The sequence below is a fragment of the Manis pentadactyla genome, chromosome 6 (genome assembly GCF_030020395.1).
Source record: "Manis pentadactyla isolate mManPen7 chromosome 6, mManPen7.hap1, whole genome shotgun sequence".
NCBI lineage: Eukaryota > Metazoa > Chordata > Mammalia > Pholidota > Manidae > Manis > Manis pentadactyla.
The window spans coordinates 31,116,300-31,142,054 of NC_080024.1; the positions used below are offsets into that span (position 1 = coordinate 31,116,300).

A 25,755-nucleotide genomic window follows, 5' to 3' on the forward strand; every position below is an offset into this window, starting at 1 on the left:
AGCCACAGTTTCCTTGTAAAAATGTGGTGGATGATAATATCCTCCTCATACCGGGTTATGGGGAGGGTTAGAGAAAGACGTCCTGTCAGTCACCTAACCAGGTGTCTCACGCACTGGAGTTTTCAGTGCGAGGTGGCCGCTCCGCTGCACAAGTGGGGGAGCTCTCCATATCCTCCCTGCCATCCTGGCCGCCTGCAGTCCTCGGGAAGAGGAGGGACAGGCAGTCCTGAGGGCTTCCTGGCCTTCCTCCCAGGCCCTCCAGGAGTTCGGCTTAAAGCCTTTGCCTGGAATAAGTGGTGAGAGAGGAGAGAAGGCGAGAAGAGGATACAGAGTGATGAACAATAAGCATCTTCTGTGTCTTCCCTCCTTCCATCTTCCATTCTTTTCTTTTCCTCATTTCTCCTTTTATTTCCTTCCTATTGCTCCTCATCCCTCTCCAGAGCCCCTCTCCCCACCTTCTCTCCTCCCTTGTATCCTTTCCTCTCTCCTTCCTTCCTTCCTCCCCTCCCTCCCTCCCTTTTCTCTCTTTCTGCCATGCAATGGATTTGGGGGGGAAAATCCTCAACTAGTTGGAGCCATCCATCTGTAACACCTCTTGTTAAGACTCCAACACCACTTTAAGAATTATGGAGAAATACAGTTTTGATAACAGTTTGTTAGAATTGCAAATTATAAATGAGGAAGTTCATTACAACATACACACACATAGCATAAGTTTACCTCTACAAAGTAACTAAGATGATATAAGGAAGGGGTGTTAGCTAAAAAGGTAAGCAGAAGTTGGAAGCAGAGAGAGGGCCCACAGAAAACATCTTTAATAGTACAATAGTTTCAAAGCAGGGTTTTCAAAATGCAGAAGACATGGGTGGAGAGGGCCTGTAGGAACATGACTCTCTCATAGAACAGAGGAGATTGCTTCGTGGAGAATTTCTAGCCTGGAAATTCTCTTACTGCTTCCAGGAAAACTCTTACTGCTTGCTCATGGGTTTAAGAGCCCAGGAATACTTGAGACCTGATCTGTCAGCTATGGGGTGTGTGTGTGTGTTTGTAAAAGAGATGTGCATGTCTGTGTGTGTGTGTGTGTGTGTGTGTCTATATGTTCACATATTTACTTACATGTACATTACATGTGTGCACACACGTCTCTGTATGCATGCGTGTGTGTGTATAGAATGGAGGTGGAGGAAAGCTGCAATCTTTGCCAACACTAAAGCAGTATTGGGGGAGAGAGTGCAGCTTATCCCTCTCACCTCTCTCTCTCCTTTTTCTTCTACACAGAAGAGGAGAGAGTGAGAAATAATCAAATGCCATTTGAGAGAAGCCAATGACTTTGATCTATGTTTGTCCAACAGCAGTTCTAGATAAAACTATATCTATTTTGGTAAAACAGAACAAAACAAAAACCCAAAAAACAAGTATTATAATTTGGGTTTAGAAATTAATCCCAACTCCTCATAGTGTGTGATGAAATAAAGTATTCATCTTATTTCCGAGTGATCCACTAAGCTAAGAAACTAGTCTGGAGGCATACAGCCATGCCTCACACATGCTAATTCTAGATAGGTGTTGGGTAACACAGCTCAAACACTTCTCTGGATGGCAAGTCACTCACTCATGCAACTCAGTATGCCTTGAGCACTTACTAGGTGAAAGGTATACAGAAAACAAAATAGTTTCCAATTGCAGTCTTTGCCCTATATAAGACATAGACATGAGAAAAATAACAAATGATATGAAGTAGTCAGTGACAAGTTACCGTATTCTAAGTTCTCTAAGGGTAGGACCGCATCTCATCCATCACTGTATTCAGTTCCCATGCATACCTGGTACCCCACAAATATTCATCAAGTGAATGAATGGTGTGCCAAAGAAAGGGCCCAGGAAAAAGAACTAAAGGAGCCTGGCCATTGGGCTTCTCACAGAAGATGAACTATCCTACAGGAGGCTGGACTCTGCAAGGTTGTGATTGGTAATGGAAATGCATTGAGGAAAAGATATACCATTTCGTTGTTCATTGTGCTGCTTTATATTCCTACTACTAGCTGATTAATCTCTAGAGTCCATTTAACCCAAATAAACAAAAATATAATATGCTGCCCTTTGAGGGCATGTGATGGATTCCCTTCAGAACCTGATTTTATATAACTTCCAATCACAGAGAAAGGGATGGTTTGTGTGAATTATAGGGAGGCATCCTCAAAACCCAGCTCGGCAGTGACCTCAGATGTGTTATATTTGAATCTTAAAAGAGGGAGGAAATTTAAAAGCATAGTGAAATTTAAACAGTGTACTGAACTGCCAGGCTTTAAACTATAAAATTTCTAACACTAGTTGCAAAATAATGAACTCATTGGGTTTTTGAATATTTACAATTACTTTAATATTACTCTATTCTTTTTGTTGTTGTTCATATAGGAAATTTTCTAATATTGATTTTCCTGTTCTTTTGAACAGGATAATTTTGAACCAGTATTCATTTATAAAAACCATTAAGTTGCTTATTATCTGCAAGAAAAATCAGTGATGGCTAAATAAGGTGGTTAAAAAAAATGAATCAAAGTCTAATACAACTGAAAATTGCCAACTGTAGTGGTTATTAGCATAACATAGCAACATCAAAAGCTCCCAAGGCTAAGGTGACAATGAGAGATGATACAATGTCAATCTCATGATGCAATAAAGAGAAAAGCAGGGTGTGAGCAGTGAGAGATGATAAGATAGGTTTCTCTTCTCTTCTTAAAGTATATACATTGCAAGTATTGGGGGCTTTGACAAGTCATGATATTCTGTGGATTGTTCTACATATTTTTCGAATGTCTAATTTAGTGGTATAATTGCTCTAATAAAAACTTGACCTTTTCTTGTTTTAATAGTTTTTCTTTAGGCTAAAGAAGAAGGTGGGAGAGTGTTTGATCACTATACACCATGCTTTCAGGAAAGAGCCCAAGTTCTACCTATAGACCATGGAGTTTATTTTCCTAAATGAGCTTTTCAACAGAAATCATGAGTTATACCTCTTTATTAGTAAATTCCTTCCACTGACGTTTATTGATTACATGACAGTAATAATAAATAGAATAACTAACATGAACACCTACTATGCATCAGTCACCAAGTAAGCACTTTACACCTATCATTTAATCCTAACCACAATCATATAAGGTAGAGCTTCTTTTTGTCCTTTAAAAAAGAAAACCTTTATACAAAGAAACTGAGTAATTGAATAGTCTAAGGTGCCAATTTTGTTCAGGTAGTAAGGAGATAAACAGTATAGAGATGTATGAAGCCAGACTGCTGGGGTCAAATCCCAGCAGTTCTGCCCAAGTAGGACATATGTGTCCATGAGCGAGTCATCTTTTCTATGTCTCAGTTTCTAAATCTGAAAATGGGCATAATAACCTACTTCACACAGTCATGGTAAAGATTAAATGAATTAATGAATGTAAAGACTCAGAACAGTATCAGTACTTGCAAAGCAACAAGTACTATAATATAAGGGTTAGCTGTTATTACTGCCCCTCTAATGTACCAGAGACTGGTACAATCTTAGTACTGGGAGGAGGTAGGAGTGTTCCCGTTTGCCATAAAAATGAGAAGAAGCAATTAATAGCTGTATCTTCATAACGGTGAGGCAACGGAGTGTACAGGTTCAAATTATGGGCTGAGTATTCAAGGATTTGGAAAGACATGGGCAGGATCAAAGAAATACCAAACCCTTTCATGAGCTTAACAACTAAGAAAATAGGAGCCATGTATGCACTGAAGATCTCTAACCAGAAGTTTCGTACTCTTCCTAACAAGACACACACAGACAGGGCTGAGTGTTCTGATGATCAGACTAAGATACCACAAGTGAAAGATCTTATGCATCAGAGAAATATCTGGGGAAGAAACAGAGAACACTGTAACAGCAGCAAAGAAAGGCGCAGAAGAGAACAGCTTGGACCTGTGGGTACTCAGTCACTGCTAGAAGCATTTGTCTGCTCTCATTAATACTGATTGTTCTTCTGTCTTGCTACATGATAGCTACCTTACTAGGTATTTACCTCTGTATAATAATGTACCAATTATTTACCCTAATGAAGAACCATTTCCAAACCAGGTGGTTGCTGTAGTAAATCTCCTCAGCATTGGGGTATTCAACATTGTTCTGCATAGATTTGGCCTGAGATCACAAGAAATTATTAAAATAAAAAGGTAAAATGCTACATCATACCATCATACCAAGTCTCAGCCTACTGGGATTGTTTGTAATTTTTAAAAAATTTTCCTCAGTAAAAGAGTATCCTTCCTATTGCTTTATGATTTCATGAAATGTGGTCACAGAAACAATAACTCTTGAACAGTTTCCCTTATTCTAGTTCTTAGAGATAATGTTTTTACTCCTATTCCTTGACTTGGCCATCTCTTCCTTCCACTTCTCAGGCAATGATGCCCTAAAAAGATTAACCCCCCTCTCTGGGGTTGGAGCCAATTCTTTCAATGGATGCCAAAAGTTCACCAAAAAAATTCAATTTTCCAATTGTGTTTCTAATGGAATAGGATTTTTTGTTTACTTTAGATTAAGCAGTTGAGGAAGTTGTGGCTAAGTGCATTGGCAGAATATAAAGTATCATTATGACATGGTGTCACTGTTTCCTGCTTTGCTATATAAAATGTATCCATCTTTGCAAAGCAGTCTCGTATCTCTGGCATGCAGTTTTTAATAGTAATTTTTCAAATAGGGGCTGTAATAAAGGCCAAATGCATTTTGTTATAGCAGCAGGAACACCAGTTATCTGCTCAGAGCTGGTAAGTTACATGCCAAATCAGTTTCCACCACCCACTGGAAACAACATACTTCACATGCAAATCAACAAATTAGGCACTTTTTACAGATCCTATTCCCTCAGATTTAAAGCTGCATAAAATGCCACATGATTTTCACATTAAGATATACAAGCAGTGAAGTCTAAGATGATATTTTGTATTGTGTTTATTTACCCTTATAATTATGGGTAAATTATAACAATGGACAAGGAAATTCACAACCTTCTTAGTAACCAGATACCTCCAAAACGGGACCAGAAAAAATTGTCAATACAGAATATATCTAACTACTTAAAACAGTGAGATGATATCAGTAATGTAACTTGCCAGCCTTGAGTGAGGAGAGAGTGGCTGCCAGCAATGGTTCACAAAGAGATGATCCTCGAACTCAGCATTTAAGCATGACTAAGGGTTGGCCCGGGGAACAGTGTGGCTGCAAGATGGGGAAACGGGGTTTACTCACTGGGATTAGGAAGGGCCCAAAGCCCTGACTGGCTAGATGCTCTCATGGTACATTCGGATAACTGCTTGTATTCATTTGTGGATGTAGGAAAGAATAACAGTGGGGCACCATATGACACTAGAAATTTAAGCACTTCAAGGCACTGTAAAACCACTGCAAACATCTTGTCAGGTCAGATTTGTGATTGGAAACATCACCGCAGCTCAGTGAGGGTGGGTTGGAAGAAAAAGTCAACTGCTCAGAAGACTACTGCTTTAGCCTGGGGAGAAATGAGGAGAATCTGAACAAAAGAGTGCAGTGAAGATGGAGAGAAATAATTTAGATACTTGGACAGTAGAATTCATGGGAGTTGGGAATGGATTGGATGTGAGGGGTGAGGGGAAAGGATGCATCACTCGCTTGACTCTCTTGACCCTTAGGAAAGATTTACAATTGGTTTATAATTGATAATGCTGAGGTGTGGAAGAGGGAAGGGGGACAAGAGAGGGCCAGATTAGAGGTACAGAGGGTCAATTTTTAATAGGAGTCTAGGATGAGGAGCTAGAAGTGGCAGCCAGAAAGCTAAAAGGAATATTTTCAGAAAGCAGTATCACACGGACATGACAGCAGGAATCGTGTTAAGAAGGAGGAAATGCAAAAATTCATTTTTAAACATTATTAATTTTAAAGGGAAGGCTAATACATTAAACTGAAACTCTATTTAAATCTCTAGTTGCCTGCCCTTTCAAGAAAGGAAATTACAGTTGCCCTCTTGAACACTTATTTGTGCCAAATAAGATGCTCTTCTTTTTTGAGGAAATACCAATTTTTCAAATTTTAATAAAAATGAGAATTGCTCTACAAAGCTAAACACAAATTATTTGACTATAACATAGACATTATGTTTATAAACATTATCTATGCATTCTATTTATTTTCTTATAGCCACTTCTTATTTTAGGCACATTCATGTTCAAGATTTTAAATGTACAGAATTGATAAATTAATAGAACAATTTATAGATTCACAAGTCCCAAACCTTCTCCAGCTTGGATTATATTGAGCAATGTAACAACACCAAATAGCCAGGCATGATATCAAGCCCAGTTCTATTAGACTTTGTTAAAGACACCAACCAAAGGAGAGGATATGTAATACAGTCCCAGTTGTGTGAAAAACAAGGAACTACCTAAACATATTTGAAATTTTACTGGTCTGAGTTGTGGCAGCAGAGGGGAAATGTCAGCACTGGGGATCTACTGAAAAGCACAAGTAAACATAAACATAGAGAAATGCCACTAAAAAGATTCATATTTCTTAGCTGGGTTGATGGGAGCTCTTTTTGTTTTGCACTTGATGGAACCCAGCTTGAGAGTCCTAGAAAGGAGAGAACTGTTGGTAGACACCCTTACATGGTGGACAGTGTGGCTATCTATGACACTGCCCTGAGGTGGTCTTCTCCAAACCGATCTACCTTGAGGAGGTCTCTGGGATATCAAAAGTATTGAGATGGACACTCCATAATTCATTCTTCCTTCCACAGAGGGTTACATTCCCACTCTAGTGATAGAGATTGTATCCTTCAGGCCAAATATTGAATACATTTAGTGAAAGGAGTCAGGAGAAATAAGACTATCAGCCACTGGTCGGGCAGAGAACATAGGTGGCCCAGCAAGGCTGGGTTCAATTATGAAATGATTCTTAACTTCTTCTGAGTAACAGACCCTATTGAGAACTGGAAGGAAATTATGGGCTCTTTCTCCATAAAATTATACATACTCACTTGTAGTCAAAATTTTGCAGACAATTTTTAGACAGTCCTAGGACTGTGCCTTAGAATTTTGACTCTACATGTGCTTTATAAACAGTGTCATTGAACGTGGATTCTCCACGTAAATGGAAAAATAAGATTTGTTCTCTAGAAATCCTTTACCATTTACCTGGATAGAATATAGTTTACTGATATGGTAAAATATGACAATATACTAACATTCACAAAATATTTATAATGCTATCTACTAGTTTAATTTTTAAAAACTTACAGATGTTAATAATGATATAACAACACACACACAAACTACCTTCTGGCTAAAAGTTTCAGAGTTTCAAAAAGTTGTATTAGTTTTATATGGCTATTTGTTGCACAGACGTTCAAAGACACATTCAGATTACAAGTTGAGTAGAACACCGTAGGTTTCAGTTGCTCTGACAAATTAAATCCTGACATGCAGAAAGAAGAGAAGGATTCTATAGAGGGTTTATACTATGTCTTAGTTTTTTGTCTTACCTCGAATCAAAGTATCTTTCTAACTCTAGTTAGCAATATGGGAAAATTCAGCAATATGTGGTCATGTGCATAGGGGAGTTGTTATCACTACATTCGTTCACGTAATTTAGGAACAGACCTGTGGTGAGGAACACACTTGGATATTGGTGCTTTATTTTCCGTAAAAGCTGGAATAATATTCAAGGAATCAGGAATTTTCTTAAGTTAAGTACTGATTCTCAACAGATGGGCATCCCCACACCGTCTACCAGCTACACCTGTATCACATGGTATAAATATAGTATAATGCAACATAATAATAAATGCAATTAGTATATTTAATATGATATAATATAATATAATATAATATGATATAATATGTATTACATAACGTACTTATATTACTGTGCCTCCTTCTCTCTCAAAACACAAGAGCTTGACTAAAGTCAGATACACATGGAGGTGGCCTCTACACTATAAAGCATCCCAAAAACCTAACAAATGTAATAAAAAAGACCAGCAGAATACACCCTATTTCTCTGGAGTGCCCTTCCTGATTAGGCAAATTATAAATTTCCTGGATGAATTTAACTCCACTGTAACTGTCATGTTACATTTATCGTTGTACATTTTTGTTTTCAAAATGTGTTTCAAACGCACAGATATAAAAGCCCCAAGGCGGTCAGATTGGTATTGCTTCCCCAGCTCCCCCTCCAATCATATCAATAAATCATTTGCAGCAAAATGGAAAGGATAAGAAATCTGGGAAAAAACAGTCTGGATTTCTAAGAATTCTTCTCCAGCACAATTTTAATAATAACCAGTAGGACATTTTCCTACTTACCATCACATTCAAGCACAGCACACTAAATTCAATGGTTAATGAGGCCTCATCACAAAAATGAAATATTTGCACCTTTCTGCAAAGGTCTTACTTTTAAAGTTTCATTAACTATCAAAGAAATACATTTTATTCTTAGAAATATGTACTCATTTACTAGAAAATGATGCTGACTTAATTTAGGGTTTTATATTAGATGGTTATAATATAGCCCACAGAAATAAAGAATAATACATACTGGTTTTCTTGACTTGTAATCGTATTTGAAATCACCCCCTTCCTCATTTTATAATTTCTGATTTTGCTGATTTGATGGTTGAATTGAGGCCAGCGCTTTACTTTTCTCGAATACAGGATAAAAACAATACAATGATGCAATGCTACCTTCAAAGTAAGTTTAGGGGTAAAAGGGCATCAGGTTTGCAATTACTCACAAATTATTCAGGAAAAAAAAAGGAATGCATGCCTGTATCTGTATACTCATCCATGTGGAGAGAAAGTAAAGCAAGAACAAAAATGCTAGAGCTAATATGGTAAAATGTTAACATCTGAGGAATCTGGATGAAAGGTATATAAGAATTCTTTGTACTATTCTTTGTAACTGTTATGTACATCTAAAATTATTTCATAATAAAAAATTTCAAGGATCTAAGTTCTCAGGTTAAAAAGACAAATAACAAAACAGATCAAAGAATTCATAGACATGGTATACAAGTATGCTCTCAGACACAATATTGGCTTCAATCTTATAAATCAACAACAAATACTCAAACATGTTGTTTAAAGTCACTGGTCTATTGGCAACATGCAGCAATATACATTACCAAAACCATCATCCCTAAATGATATTAATGTTCAGCCTCAGCTGTCATCAATTATTTAAGACCTATTTCCTAAGCAGATTAGATGGCTGGAAGGCAAGATTTTCAGAGAAGGCAGGGAGAATTATGGGAAGAGAACCAAAAAATTATTTTATCCTAATAAGAGAATGCTTTCTGAGCAATCTGGAACCTCTGGTGTACATACACAAGAGACGTTTTTCATTGGGTGATCTTTCCACCAGATTCAGAAAAATGATATGACTGCCCAAAGGAGGCAAATTTAGCCAGGCTATATACACCAGTAAAAGTAGAGGATCAACTTACTGACATATTGGCCCAGCTAGACTTTCTGCCATTAACAATTAGCTGATATACCTTTTTAAAGCAACATCTTAAATGAATGGCTGAGTTTCTCTAACAATTTTGACTTAAAATGTCAACTGTATTTGAGGTGCTATGTGCATTTAATCAATGTTTCTATGCTGTAAAATAAATATACTTCAGTGTGACTGCTGTGGCAGCCATAAATAATAATTCACAAAGACAAGAATATCTCATCCTCTCTATTGGAATATCTCATCCTCTCTATTGGTAGTTGTTAACGCTAATACTGATTAAAAATGGTATCTACCTGCCATTTTATTATTGTTAAATAGTCTATTAGAATTTTCATTAACATCTAAAAACCTATCACTATTACTCTTTATGCTGATACCGCTTATGGAATAAAACATGGTAGACAGTTAGATTTAAAGTTTAGCACTGAAGATGCAAAATTAAAGAGAAGAGTTTATCAGTAAGTTTTAACCTGTGTTTCCAAAATAAAGAGAGCTCCTTCTGTTAGAGATTCCAGTATTCAAAAAATTTGTTTCTCTCTTTTTGAATGCTTGAGTTTTTAAAAATGAATACTTTGAATTAAAAGAAAAAAGACTACAAACATCACTTGTCACTTAAAAAAATCTTATCAGCCTGTGGAAGCATCTGTAAGTAAAACCTGATTGTTAGTTACTATTTCTAGAATGGATTTATTGGATTCAAGAATTAGCTCAGCCATCCACTGTTGAATGTATACTTTGGGCAAGGCAATGAGCAACAGGAAATTTGGTGTTAGATAAGCCCAATACCATAGGATCACTGGGGAAGGTGATTGATTAGATGGAGTCCCACTAGCTGGGATGTATAATGGCTGGAGGAATCACACAAATGCACAGAGGCTGACTTAGGGAGATTAGCCAGCTGGTCTGTGCAAGCATATTCCCTCAGCAGCATATTGCAAGGCAGCAAGGAAAGCAAATGACAGACGAATACTTGAAAGTCAGATAAGGTACACAAGGTTCAAGGGAAAATGTCCCATAACTAGACACAGAAGGATGGAGATGTTGCTAGGAGCTAGTGGTCTGGGTGTGACCTATTAGAGATGAGCAAGTTCCACAATACCAGTGCTCTAGTCTAAGACAATGGGGTTCAAAGTGGAGCTTCCAGGGGACTGAGGGTTCTAGGCAATGCTACTGCACAGGCAGACCCCTGAGTAGAAGCCAACAAAGTAGGGAGGTTGTACTGCAAGAGCCATGGTTGTGCAGAGTAGAGGTTTAATGAGTTCTGTGGCTGGGCTACCAGATGCCAGATGTGAGAGCATTTATTCAAAGCTGACTAGGGTCAGGGTAGAGACTGCTGATAATCAGTCTACCTCTGTGTTTAGTGCAGGAGACTGGAACCAGGAGGAATTTGACAACTGGGTTATGTTTACGAGAAGATATATGGAGAAGGCAGAGGGAAGGAAAATGAAGCAAAGGCAGAGATATTGCGAAGAAGACAAAAATTCGTAAGACACAATTCTTATACTCAAGGTAGTACAAAGCTAGTGGAAAATACCAAGGTGACACCAGCCCTGCTATAGGTCTAGGGTAATCAGGCCTAGCCAAGGACTTTTCCATGAAGTGTGTCCTGGGCATGTTGAGACTGAGAAGATGCTGGGTGAGCTGGAGTTAGAAGGTTGACTGAAGGATCAGTCTGTTGCAGGAGGGAGCTTAATCTGCCTGAAGGAATGCGAATGACCTACTGTGTCCACACATCTTCATCTGTCGCAACAATTTCCTTGTTTTTAACAATGCACGAACTATCATCTATTAAATGTTAAATGTCTAGGTTCTTGGATTACTCCGTGTGTGTGTGTGTGTGTGTGTGTGTATGTGTGTGAGAGAGAGAGAGAGAGAGAGTTCTTCACCTACTTTCCTTTCCTAGAGTCACAATATAGAGAAAGAAGCTGCAGTTGAAAATACTAAAACAAAAATTAAAGGAGAAGGTAGGATAAATAGGAAAAATATTCAGATAGCAAGTTTCACTTAACTGGCTGAAGAGTGTTTACAAAAGAGTGTCTGAAATCCTATCACTGTAGACATTATATATTCTACAGACTGGGGATAATGAAGGCATCACAGAGGGGACATGCAGGAGATGGCATCAGTAGTCTAGTGTGGAGTGTCTGGGTCAAAGTTCTAGGGAATTGGTCAATGCCACCCCTTTCATTTTACAGTCCATCTTCATCATAAAAGCTGTTCCTTCACATACTTTGAAAATTCCAGGAGGCAAAAGGAAAGCAGAACAAATCTAATGCATTGATTTTCTACTATACATTGACTAGAGTTCAAATTTAAAGTGGAAAATTATAGTCCCTGGGGGAGAGGAAACCTATCAATTGGAGGAACTAATACCAAAAGCCCCAGAATTAGGGTTTTTACTGTTCACTGGTGATTCTGTCTGCAATCAGTTATAACCATTATTTCTGGTCGATGCACCCTCCAGCTCTCTCTTGAGTTTTGAATTATATAATATTTTTAAGGATTATTTTGTTGGCAAGTGGGGTATTGTTTTTAGTCATTTCTTTGCCAAGACATTTCTACTTTGATTTCTGGAGCTATGTGGCTTTTTAAGATACTAAGAAAGTCTTAGGAGGAAGGATGGCAGTTCAGATTAAGGCACAGATAAAAAAAACTAAGACACAGAAGAGTTCACTCAAGTTTTCTTTAAAAGAATCCACTCTTTTATGTATTTTTATAAATTTGTAGTATAAATGTTTTTAGTTTGTGTTATTAAAATTCCTTTTTCTTTTCCAAATAACTTTTTGACTATACAGTAGCATATTAGCAATGGGTGGGAAGGTAGGGAGGGGAAGGACGGGTAGGGCAGGGAAGAAATAAAAGACTGGCTGCATAATCACAACATGCTTGTTGTGTATTTATCAGTTTGCTCAATAGCACTGAATAAATTATTTCAGAAAAAGATTGGGGATTGCTCCAATCAACTTAGAAAATCAGCCTGGAGAGGTCGAAGGGGCTGGAGGGTATACATCTGAATTCCAACCACAATTATGGTCATAACCTCATAATTTGGCTCTTAATTTTATATCCTATTTTCATTGCTAAGAATTTCATATGTATAGGTCATCTTAATTACTGAGTTTAAGCAAAAGGTTCATGTTGTATATTTTTTTCTGGGTTCCCTGAGAGTACCATTTAATAGATATTCAGTAGTCATCTGATAGCTAATTTTTTTAAATATATAATTTTAGATGGATATTTACCCTTCCTACTTTTAAAGTACTTCAGGGAGGTCAATTCTACAACCTGTTCAGAAACCTCATTCCGGTGCTTAACAAGTATCCTCTTTCTTATATCTAACCTCATTTTTTCTAATAGTGATTTTGGCCCATTTTCTGTAGCACTGTCCTCAGTGGAGATGGAGAACAGCTGGTTACTATTACCAGTTAACTCATCCTTCAACCTTTTCTCCAAACAGAAATTAAGAAAAATAATTAACTCCCAGTGCAGTTCACCCTCTTTCTTAGTTTTGAACCACTTCCACTGTCTTCATTATTTTCAATACTATTATCTAGAATGACTAAAGGCACAACACATTAATATCCAAGTAAGCCTACTTCAATTAGCACACCATGTAAGCCAGTCTGTCAGTAAAAGCTTATTAAGGGCCAACACTGTGAAAAGCATCCCTTTGCTTAAAGGAATGTATAATCCCACTGCAGACATGAGACAGGCATGTAAACCCCAGATGAAAAACCAAACCAGTGTATGGGAAATACTAAATGAGATGACATGGACTATAAGAGTTTTGATGAACAAGAGAGAAATGCAGGTCAAAGAAGGATTCCTAAAGGAATTAAGGCTTAAGGAAGTCTTCAGAAGCCTGATGGGACTTAGAAATAGAGAAAGAGAGAGAGAGAGGAAGGAGGGGAGGGCATCCTACGGGTGTGTGCCATCTTAGAGCTTCACAAAGCTTGTTTTGGGGAACAATTAATCTGGTTAGAGTGGTAAGTTTGTAGAGAGGAAGAGCAAAAAACAATGACAAAGAAATAGATTGGGATAAGAATATAGAGGGTATTGAATGCCAAACAAAATAGTTTGAATTAGCAGTTTCCAAATGGAGGTTCCTGGGACTGGCTGCATCAGAATCATCAGAGATTCCCAGGTTCTACCCTAGACCTAATGAATTAGGATCTCTGATGATAAGCTCCAGTGGTCTGTCACTTTAACGAGCTCTGTAGATGACTCTAGAATACAGTTGGATTTTTGAGAACTACTAGGTAACTGGAATCAGCTCCTAGAACAGAATACTCCTAATAGATTATTTTAAGAATGTGCTATGTGCCAGGCCTTTTTCATATATCATCTAATATACTGTTGGAGCGACTGTATTAGGTAGATTCTATTACTATTCCAATTTCATAGGATTGGGAACTGAAGCACGGAGTGGTTAAGCAGGTGCCAAAGGACTCTGAGCCAGAAAGCAACAGGGCTAGGATTTCAACCTGACTGGAGGATGATTCCAGAGGATACACTGTGTGCCACTGTGCCATATTGCATTTAGCACAGAAGGTAGTCATTAAGTATTTGTTAACTGAATGAAGGAATGATTGGTAGCTATGCTTAGGATGAACTAGACTGAAGAAAGGAAGAAAGCAGGCAAATCAGTTTTGAGTCTATTGAAACAGTCTAGTTATAAATATGGCACTGGAACGGAAAAGAAGGCCCAGATGTAAGAGACAGCATTTTGCAAGTATCAACAGGATTGCTGGCTGATGGAAGGCTGGGAATGGGAAGAGGGAAGCATCCCAGATGTCATGGGATTCCTGGCAGTGCCTCAAACAGAATCAGGAAAGTCAGGATGCGCTGGTGACTTGGATGGGTGGATGATGAATTAGGTTCTAGCCATTTTCAAGCTGAGGTTGAGGCAAGGCCACGGTGCAGAAATGATCAGCAGCTAGCAGAGAAGCAAAACTGGATTGTCTCCAAAATCCTGGTGGATACTATTTCGCCTGGCTGAGATAACAGTCCTAGATGTGCAATCCAATAATATTTGTATATCTCTTAACCATTTTTCAATTTGTGTATCTCCTATATTTGTTTCTAATTGTTCTGGGAAGCTTCTTTCTTATTCTATGAGGAAAACAGTTACATTCTTTTGCCAAAGATTCAAGTCTCTTTTCTTAATTATGAACCATCTCATGTTATTAAATTGCTGTTTTATATGTTGACTTAAGACAGGAAAACCCAACAAATGACAAAAATTAAGAAGGATGGGTTCTACATGGTGTGTGAAAGTGTACACAGAATTCTGGCTGGCGTCAATGCACTTTTAGATGCTAATATAAGAATAGCAATGATTAAAGGAAGTCTTGGTATTATTACCAGCTCAAAGTGTGGCTATAGGCAGGCCATTTCACCTCCTAATGTTTCATTCTTTATTATCTGCAAAGTAAAGCTACTACTATATGCCACATTCATCTCCCAAGTATCTTGAAGATGGATGTTAGTAAATTACATTGAAATTCTCAGATAAAAGGTGCTAAACAAAGAACTAATCCCATTTTTCCCTCAAGCAAATTATTAAATCTATACATGTAATTTTTAATAGTATTAAGTAAACATCTTACAAGGACATGACATGCTAGACATGGCACAAAGCAAATACAGTCCCATCTAGGATCTTATGAGTGTTTATATATATGAATAAAATTATTATTAATAGGTTATATTAGTTATTCAATATGAGCATGCAAATAGGTCCATTAGGAAATCCTTTGCATTTTATTAATCTGGCATCTTAAATGATTATATTTTACCTTAAATGCTAATGAAATTTATTTATTAATGTATACCTTCCCTTTTAGTGCCTGTGAAAGTTCTTCTAAGCATATCAATTTCTTTAAAAGTTAAGTCAATTTCTTTTCCACTGGATTTTAGTTCTCATCTGTTAACAAATCTAAGCCTCATTATCCAAGAAAAGTAATGAGATAAAGGGGTCTATTCTTCTTCAGTGCTCTTTCCTAATTCACATTAACATTAATAGGAGTTGTGCATGCATATTAAGAGAAGAAGAGAATCCTAATTAAACAAATAAGCCTTTGGTTGACACTCTACGTGATCATTTTTTATTGTGGTAAATATGAAAAAATCATCCTGCTTTGGACAGCCATAAACAGAACTACAGAGTAATCAACATTGCATAGGGTAGGAGGGGAAGGCGATGAACAGCAATCAGCTTTTAAAATGATTTTGAAAACAAGCTACCCATACATTTTTATACTAATTAACTCCCTCCATGCCCCTCACCCCTCCGTGAACATATATTCAGAAAACCAGAAAGAACCATAAACAAACATTTGCAGAAATGCTTGACAGCTGAAAAAAGATTATTAAAGTCACGACACCAAACAGACTCTGCACGCTGGGCACTGCAGAGCTCATTCGTCTTTGCACTCAGCCCGTCAGATAAGCAGCCCATCTGTCTCTGGGTCTTCTTCTCGTTAAGAAATAAGTGCCGACCAAACAATCCTAAATTTGTTTGATCCAAATTAAATCTACACTTTTTCGTTACATACTTGAATCTATCTCCATCATTTTCTATCACTTGTCCTATTCACAACGGTTTTCTCTCCACTTCTTTACATTTCCCTGTTCACAATCTATTCATATTATGATGCTAATTTTCCTGTCTGGTGCTTAGTAGCAAACAGACAAAAGCTAGGATGGATAATACATAAATATATAAATATCATCAGCTATCACGCCACTGGGTTTAATGGAAGTCAATATCGGTATATTACACTCTCTATTTTGCAATTTCATTATGGGCTCAACACTGCTGGTCATAAAAAGTAGCATTCTGAGCCCAGGCCTGTGATAGTAATCATACAAAAAAAAAGGGTCATTGCTTTTCCAAGCTCAAATGAAAAATTAAAATTGCTAGGGCACTTGGCTCAAAGGAAAACTGGCAAATTAACAAAATGAAGAAACAAAATATTCATGGCTCATATCATGAAAGAGAGAGTAAATAATTTAAGATGGACTGTGAGGTGAGGAAATTCAGAATTTCCAAAGAGACAAAATATGAGCCTAACAAGATTCTGATGTGCTTTGGGCTTCTATTTCTTTTCCTCTGCAATTATAGAGCCATAGAGAAGGATGGATGGCTGCTCCTGGGGTATTTGACATGCAAATTTATTTCTTTTGCCATTGTCATACATTTCTCTCAGGTTTGACCTATGCAGCCATTTTACTCTGATCTTTAAGTCTCTCTATTTTCAACGTATTCCTATAACCAGCTTGAAGCTGAATTAAGAACTGCAGACCTACTTTGGCTTTCATTTTTCATCTGAAATTTCATGTTGCAAGCTGGCTTCCACTTCATGAAACAAAGCACCTTATCTCTAGCCTGTTGTTGGCCTTTTGCCTTTGGGGAAATGACTGTTAAAATTTCATTGGCCTGGCTACATTAGCTAGGTTACCCTGCACAGCCATAAAGTTGAAGGGATACCCAGACGTTTTACAACCACTATCTACAAAGAGGTAATGACAGGCATGACCACATTACGTTTATTGTATACGAGGTCTGTAACAGCCGTTATGGGATCAAGGTAAAGAGGAGAAATGTAAGGCGGATGTCATGCTCCCTGGAGATGGAAGTATTCCCTCTATCTAACCTAATTTAAAAATCAAGTCAAAATGTTTCTTTATGGGTAATGTATTAATAGACAACTTCCAAGGCAGCCCAATGAGATACCTATGAGCCATGCCTTAAAAATATCAAGTCCAAAACCCATCCATACATTCTGGTCAGAAATACGTAGAGAAAAAAAGAAAAGAAAAGAAAAAAACGATTTCTCTGTTAGAGTCCATTTTCTATCTGTGTTTGGCACCACAAAGTGATTAGATAACCTTTAAACACAGTTGACAGTTATATTTAGAAAGAGGTAGATTCAAAGCCTATAAAATATAAATGACTGAATGATTTTAGCTATGTTATTACTTGTAGTTTATTATGCAAAATTGTCCAGGCTAAAGAAGAAAACAGCATGTGAACCTAAAATTCAAAATATGAGAGGAGTAATAAAAAAATCTGAAGGAATTTGGTAGGCTTCACATCAGGGGCACTATCTGATGGTGGACTGGCTGGGGTCGGGCCATGGGGAAAGACAAGAACCAAGGCCTACCAAGCCAGGCCCTGTACTGATAGCTTTAAATTAACACAGATTAACAGGAACTGCACAAAAATGTGGACCAGGATTTGTTATTATCCCCAATTTTCTGAGGGTTACACTGAGAGTCAAGGAATTAAGAAACACAGCTTAGAAGGGATAGGTTTTTAACTAGGTTAAGTATTAATTTGGTGGCAGTGATTTCCATGTTGTTGTTTGTGGTGGTGGTAGAAGAGGGTGTGTGTGTGTTTATTTAAAACAATTCACAGCAGGATGCCATATATAGAGCTGCCCTAGTTCCAGCAAGCTATATAGTATATTTTAGTATAAAACAAATGATACATAGATGCTTTAGCGTTAAAAAGTTGATGTCTCCAGATTTGAAAAAAATAACTTTGTCATTAAAGTCTGTGACTTAGGTTTTTCAGTGGAGAAACTGAACAGGTGTATCCCTGAGATATACCTACATTAGCTGAATTAAGAAGAAATAACACAGAATATTCAACTGAAGGGCTTGGAGGAAGAGTTGATACAAACAGCTGCAAACCAAGGTTTACCATTTAGATTTTTAGACCACATAGCTTCTGCAGAATGTTTACTTCAGGTACAATAGGCTTTGTCTACTAACAAAGACAAAACCCGTGGTAATTTTTCGTTATAGCTTTATGTGAAATTGGTTTAAAAATAATATGCTGCAAAAAAGAAAAGAATAAAGCAGACATAAAATGACTGGGCATTAGTACCACAGTGTGCTAAGTTCTGATAATTTATTTGCTGAGAATTCAGTGTAGCCTGGGCAGATGCACTCTATTAAACTGTTACACAGTTACTGGGAGTGGAATAACACCACCCCCTCTAGGCTTTACTTGCCTTATAGCATCTACTACAGTCTGAAATAATCTCAGTTACTTTGAGTTAGTCATTTTTTTCCCTCACTGGCATGTAAACTCCATGAGAGCCATGACCTGGATGTCTTGTATGGCACTGAATAAACTGACTGATGATTCCCTTGAATTGACAAGGTACTATTTGTCCCAGAGGTCCCTAAGCAAATGTCCCACCACTCCCTGGGAAATTCATTGTTACAAGCAGTTTATATGTTTATGTGATATTTTGCTTATTTTTATTTTAAAACTAACCATAAGAAATTAAAAAGTATTTGATTTCCTTCCTTTATTAAGATTAAAAAAAGTACCAAAAAACTAGAGACTTCATCGTTGTATGCCAGTGCCTAGGGCAATGCCTGATGTAAAATAAGTCTTCAATAAATAGCGTTGCATAAATGATGAATAATTGTGAATGTGCTTGGCAAACAGTAGATGTGCAATATATGTTATTAATCAATAAAGGTGGGCAAACAAATTTTAAAAATAGAGATGAAGTTCCTATTGGCAGGTTTTTCACTTTGTTACTTGTTAATCCATTAAAAAGGGGTTTATGAGGCACACTTCCTTTCAGTACCAAGCATAGAAGGGTTATTGAAGGGGGACTTGATCAACATAAAAGCTTTCCACTCAGGGTCCAGAACAAGTTGGCAATTCAGATGTTTTTGGAGTGAGTGGCCTAGAATATCAAGAGGAGACAACAACAGCTATGATATAAAGGAGTAGATTATAAACACAAATCAATGACAGAGTTCAGTTTAAAGAATATAAGGATCAACCAGATTATTAAATAATTAAGAAATCAGTGACTGGTTTCTGGGTTTTTCCACTCTAGACAGGGAAAGATTTTGTTAGCCAAAGGCTGTTTCTTTTAAGTGCATAGCAAACATCTTCTGGCTCCTCGGAAGGGATTCTAGGGCTGATAGCAATGAGCTTGTCTACTGAGAGGGTTTGAACCTCACTCTTTGGTTGCAGGGAGCCAGAGATGTTCTCTCTGCATGGTAGTGCCATGAAGAATACAATGCCTTAAGCAACCCACACACATAAAGGGAACATTGAAGCACCTTGATCCCCTAATGTTCTCTTTTAATAGCTGGTAAAAAGAGCATAATGGGACACTATTAAAGTTGGTAGGTTCTTGAGCTGCATATTTTCCACAATAATTCATGGTATGTGTGAGGGCCATAGTTGAATCTGCACGGAGGTAATTCTGAAATCAGCAAAGCATAGGTATTCTGGAACCAGACAACACATATAAAGATAGGCATTAATGAGATTACCCCATAATTTTTTCCAAAGGATCAGGAGTAGATTAAATGAACTAATGAGCTAAACCGCACCTACTAACACATCACCAATATGACTGGACCAGCTAATATCTAAAAAGCACACAATGCTTAACTTTTGACAAGCAAAAGCAAAGACCGTACTGACACGTTTGCACTTTCATCACCCATGGCTTGGTGAAGGGAGCGGGGCAGAACTTCAATCCCCATTCATGCCTTTGGCCAGGTGCCACTGTACATGGGGCAACTGCACAACCTACATTAAAGTTCTGTGTTCAGGAGTGTGTCTGGGAAACACAGATATGAAAAAATAATATGTATTTAAACCACACATCTAATTCCTAGAGAACCTGAAAGCAATCAATCTTTTTTTAAATAAGAAAGAAACTAAGTCAATAGCATCTGAGAAACAGATGAGAATTAAAGTAAAATCTGTTGGCTAATGGTGACAGCTTTTGTGTTCTTTGTTGTTGAAAATGTGCATATAGGAGCAGCTCCAATATGCTCACAGACTCTGATGCAAAGGGCTATGGGAAACAGCTGCTCTTTTTACACCAGAGATAAAATCAAACACCACCTTTCATATCTTAATTTTGCTAAAATAGTAGAAGAAAACAAAACCCAAGTTGTTAGGTGTCTAAGGGACCTAGGACCTGTGATTTCAACCGGAGGAAAATACAGTACATACTGGACAACAAAGAGGATCTGCCTCTGTATTAGGGGCAATAAAGTATGAGCCTGCCAAATCAAATCATCTGAAATATAAAGTTAAGGCTTAATTTAGTGATATCTTAGCAAATGGGACCTGTGAAGCTCCAGCAGTTTTTGTATTTATAGACTACTCTAGATGAATCTTTGTAATTTTTTTCTTAGCACCTTAATGAGGGAAATTATTTTCCTTATAAATTACTATAATATTGTAGAAACAGTAATCATAATTATGACAATAACTATCTTAGTTTTCTACTGATGCTGTAAAAAACTACCACAGATTTAGTGGTTTAAACAACAGAAATGGGCTGAAATTCAGGAGCTGGCATTCTACATTACTTTCTGGAAGCTCTCCACAAAGAATCTATTTCCTTGAACCCTTCCACCATGTAGAGACCACCCACATTCCTTAGCTTATGGTCTCCTCCTTCCACCTCAAAGCCAGCAACACAATGCATTTCTCTGTACCTTTCTTTCCCAGTCACATCTTCCTCTTCCACTTTTAAGGCTTCCTGTGGTTACCCTGGGCCCACGGGGGAAAATCTTATTTCAAGGTCAGCTGATCAGCAACCCTAATTCTCCTTTGCCATGCAGCATAGCATACTCACAAGTGCCAGGGATTAGGGCATGGACATCTTTTCGGGGGCATTATTTCATTTACCACCATAATTAACATTTACTGAATGTTTATTACTTGCCAGACAGTGTTCTATACACATTACATATTTAAACAAATGCCATTGTCATAATAATGGTAGATTCTATTATTATTCTCATGTCTCAGATGAGGGAACTGAGGCAAAAAAGGATTAAATAACTTGTCCAATGTTACCTAGAGAGAGGATATATATGTGTATACACACACACACACACACACACACACACACATATACATCAGATAAGAATAGAATTTTTTGTTGCTGTCTGAAATTTCAGTTGAATATCCCAAACTGAGAATATCTGATGATAACCACCACTCAGCATTCTCAATTGAAAGGCCTCCTAAGGGTTTCATAAGAGGCGGTCAAACTGGTCCACTAACTATCACCTTCTACCCCTCATCTTCAGCCCATGGAAGAGAAGGCACAGATTGAGAGAAAGCTTTTCTGTGAGGGGAAGTTGCAGGAGTAAAGAAAGGAATGGAAAGGGTGCTTGTCCCCCCACCTCCCAGAATAAGTGGGGCAGCTACAAGAAAATTTGGAGAGAATTTGAAGGCAATAGCATGAAAGGAGACTGTCAGCCCTGTTTTGAACTGCTGGCTTGGTGACTTAAAAGCATTTGCTGACAGGGGAGGCCCAAAGTTGGTGCTTGACTCTGCTCTGGAGACGTCTGCAAATGCCAGGCTGGCTGGGGTGCTCCTACAGCAGGTGGGTCAGGAAGGCAGGCATGGCACCAGGCTGTGTGCCTACCATTGGGCAGGGCAGGAGGTCAGGGACTCTAGTGAGCCAAGGAAAGCCTGCAGAAGGAAGTTAGGCTAAAGCCATCTCAGACTGACACCATCTAGAAGTCTACCAACTGGGAAAAGGAGACCTCAGGGCTGTGCTATCTGAGGTCAAAGGGTCTCAGGAATTCAAGGGGAAAATGAATCTGCATCACCGACAGGCACAATGAGGTGCCCCCTGAAAATCCACAGCAGGGGCTCACAAAGGGTCCCTGACAGCCAAATTATACCAGACACAAATAGCAGGTAGATAAAACTCTATCCTTGTTTTGGTAATGCCCTTCCCTTCCCACTGGTTCCAGAGACTTTGAGAGGTGGAATCCTGAAACCACACTGCAGGCCATCCTAGGGGCTGCCCCCTTGAGGGGCAGGGAGGGGGATGGCTTTGATTTACATTAGATTGGATGTTTTAGACTCTGACAAGTTGTTTTAACACCCAAACTGACCAGAAAGTCATCAGCTGGAGAACTGAGATGCCATCAAATTGTGGACATCTAGACAGCATCAACTGGGCATCTTCTCAGGTAGCTGGAGAAGAGATAAAACTGTTTTCTGACTGTCCCCTGCTAAGCCATGCCTAGTCGTTGGACTGTTGCATATGAAGTCTTGTCTCACAACCCCACTGGCAGGAGAGCAGGTACGCTAGACTCATTCTGAATGGGAGGAAAGTAAGGCTCAGGGAAGTTAAGTGATGTGTGTGAAGCCTACAAGCTCCTGTGTGGACGGTCGCGGACTCAGAATAGGGCCATCTGACACCAGACCCAGTGACATCTCCACTCCACCACAGTGCCTCTGTAGGTGACAGCTAAGGCGCCCACAGGGCTGGCTATGCACACTCCTGGAATTAATAGGTGGGGGGTGAGGTTCATCTACCCTGCCTTCCCAAATTCAAAGGGGGTGTTTTAGGATTCCCTTCCCTCTTGCTTCCCCTATGCTGACAGAAGAAGCATTTCATTTATCTGTATAATACTTTGGCACCAATGGATATGGGCACAGGGACGGCCTCTACCAAGCCTTGGTCTTTCTTTTACAACAGACTTATTAGAGTTTCCTGTCATCATCATGAGCTAAGGGGGCCACCCAAGAAGGTTACTTTTGCTTCTGCAGAAAAGGGATCAGAGCATTCACAGTTTAGATTTTTATGCATTTAGCAGAAGAGGAAGGAAAGCTTGCATTTTTTTCTGAATGCCTGCAGAGAAGTGATTTCACCAGGAGAAACCAACAAAACAAAACAAAGCCGACTTAGCCCTCAGAGCAGATCCATACCTCAGCATGGCGCCAAATCCCTTTCTCTTTATTTTTCTTTCCGGATCTTCATTTTCCTCTTTCTGCTTTTTCTCCTTGACTTTCAATTTGCCCTTTCCCTTCTTCTTCTCCTTCTCTTTTGTTTTTTTTACTTTCCTGGCTTTATTTTCTGCGTCCTCCAGTTCAGAGCTCCCCTGAGGGGCAGATTCACAGTTCAGAGCTCCCTGGTCAGAGTGAGAGCTCTTATCAGACAGACCATCTGTACAGAGGAAAAAATCAATACGCATGGGCAGAGGCACTTAATATTAGTATATCAAGAAAAGTTAAAATGTAAAATACAAAGGAATGAATAAAAACATTCAGAATTTACCCTTCTATGTGGCTACTTGTTCCCTTTGAAGAGCTAACTGCCTAAGTCTGGTTACTTCAAGCCAGATTTGACACTGGGGTTGGGGATGATCGGTTGCTTAGCTGCAATATGAAAGGCTTGATATGTGATAAAACTCTAATCTCTCTGAAAGCCAGCTTGTTAACCTTGGTCTGCTCAGAAAGCCCATATGCTGGGAAACAAACAGGGCAAGTTTATTTCCAGGAGAGGTTTCTGAGTACAAATATAACCCAACTACTTCCACCAATTAATGCAGTCAGTCCTCAGGTTGATGCTGTTCTAATGACTTGAATAAGAATGTCAAGAAGTGCATACTCAGTGCTCCTACCCTAAGGGTAAATGACAGCTGGTCCTTGTAGGAAAGTGAAGGAGAACATTTCTTTAGTGTTCGCACTATAAAATAAATTGCATATTGCGTTATCCAATTCCATGTTCGTTAAGCCAAAGGGCAAAACATATCAGGAAAATGAATTACTTTTAATATCAAAAATATAATTGCAATCCTTAAATCATTTTTCTCTGTAGTTAAGCACACATTCTAGCTTATGATTCGCGGGTAATAACGAGATGAAGAAACCATTCAAGGAAGCACATTGCCCTACCAGCTTCTAACTCCTCAGGCCCGTCGTAAGATTTGTCAATGGCTGCTCTGAAGCTCTCGTTGCAGCCTCGACCGCGGACCATGTGTGGTCGGGGCCTGTGGAAGGGAAGCTCATTCTTCCTGACCTCAGCAACGGCAGTCTGCAGGCTCTCCAAGGAACTAGATTTTTTCAATCCCAGAGTGGGACCGAAATCTTTGCTTGGAGATTCTGGAAAAGAAAGGGCAAAAGGTTACTCTTCTCCTAGTAAGATAGTGCAGGGCAGTGGAAAGGTTTACTTTTCCCTCCCAAATTTCTGTTTGGGCATCTTAAAAAGGGGATGTTAAGTGAGTGGAGACTTGGGATTAAACCCCAGCTTTGCCACTTTTCATGACTTTGATCAAGTGGCTTGACTTCTCTGACCTTTAGTTTCCTTTTCTATGAAGTTGTGGTAAGATTTTAAATGATAATGTATATCATATATTAAATAAATATGCATGTGTATATATGTGCACATGCATACACATATGTATGAATCTTAAAGATTATAGCAATCTATAGATTATATGTATGATAGTATATACATGACTGTGTGCGAGTATACACACACGCACACACGTGCACACACAGACCCACAGAGGGCACCTAAGATAATGAGTACTTCTCTCACAGTACCTATCCCAAGAACTCCCTTATACTATTTCATTATTTCCATCATTTTTTTTTAATGATTAAGTAGCATACATACTACACACAGAAATCAAAGAACACTGCAGTGATTTTAATTTTGTGATTAAACCCTTTACCTTACCCTAGTGGCTGTTAATGTATGGTGAATGCAATTTATTTAGACAATGGAAAAAAAAAGCAAAGCAAGAAAGAAAACAACTTTTCTGTGTCAATGCTTATTGTTTCAAATATATTTCTCTTTGGGTACCTAGGAAAGGGGCAACTTCTTTTATATAATTTAAAATTCAAAAAAGGAAAAGTAAAAACTAAGTCAATTTTAAGAATTTGTTTTCAGATATGTTTATTTCACTTGCTTTGTCCCCTTTCACCCATGCCTTGACCTCCACTCCCATCCACAGCCAGGATCCCAGTGGTGTATTACAGGATTAGGCTATATAAATTCCAGCAGTACAAGGATTATTTGAGAGACGGAAGGAATTCTGTGAGGGCCAAAGCTCACGATCCTCTCCAGTTAAGAACGAGATTACTGTCAGCCATCATGAAGAAGCTACAGTTATACTTCTGGGAATAAAATACTGCAGTTTTTCAATAGATACAGATTGAACACATATTGGGGATTATGTACATAAAGTACAAACTTCAAAGCCTAGCACACAGTATGGCTCAATAAACAGCATTATCTTTTTTATTATCATTACTATTTTTGTTTCTACTATTGCCACTACCATGAACACCACCATTAGTTGCTTAACCCAGTATTTGGTATTATAAGGAATACAAAAGAAGTATAGTAAAGGCCTTATGCACATGTACATGCTCATAATGTTCAATAACAATACACACCCTTCTCTATGTTCTTAAA

The 25,755-nt window shown here is 38.3% G+C and overlaps 1 protein-coding gene across 6 annotated transcripts in view; it reads right to left on the reverse strand.

Moving 5' to 3' along the window:
- Positions 1 to 25,755, reverse strand: part of PARD3B (par-3 family cell polarity regulator beta) — a 985,497-nt gene that overhangs the window by 250,059 nt on the left and 709,683 nt on the right. For all 6 annotated transcript variants that reach the window (XM_057503666.1, XM_036928150.2, XM_057503667.1 and 3 more), the window contains 2 exons: positions 24,228 to 24,434; positions 23,259 to 23,496 (listed from right to left, as the gene is read on the reverse strand). In XM_057503666.1, the coding sequence (XP_057359649.1) occupies positions 23,259 to 23,496; positions 24,228 to 24,434 (445 nt within the window). The remainder of the gene's footprint in view (positions 1 to 23,258; positions 23,497 to 24,227; positions 24,435 to 25,755) is intronic.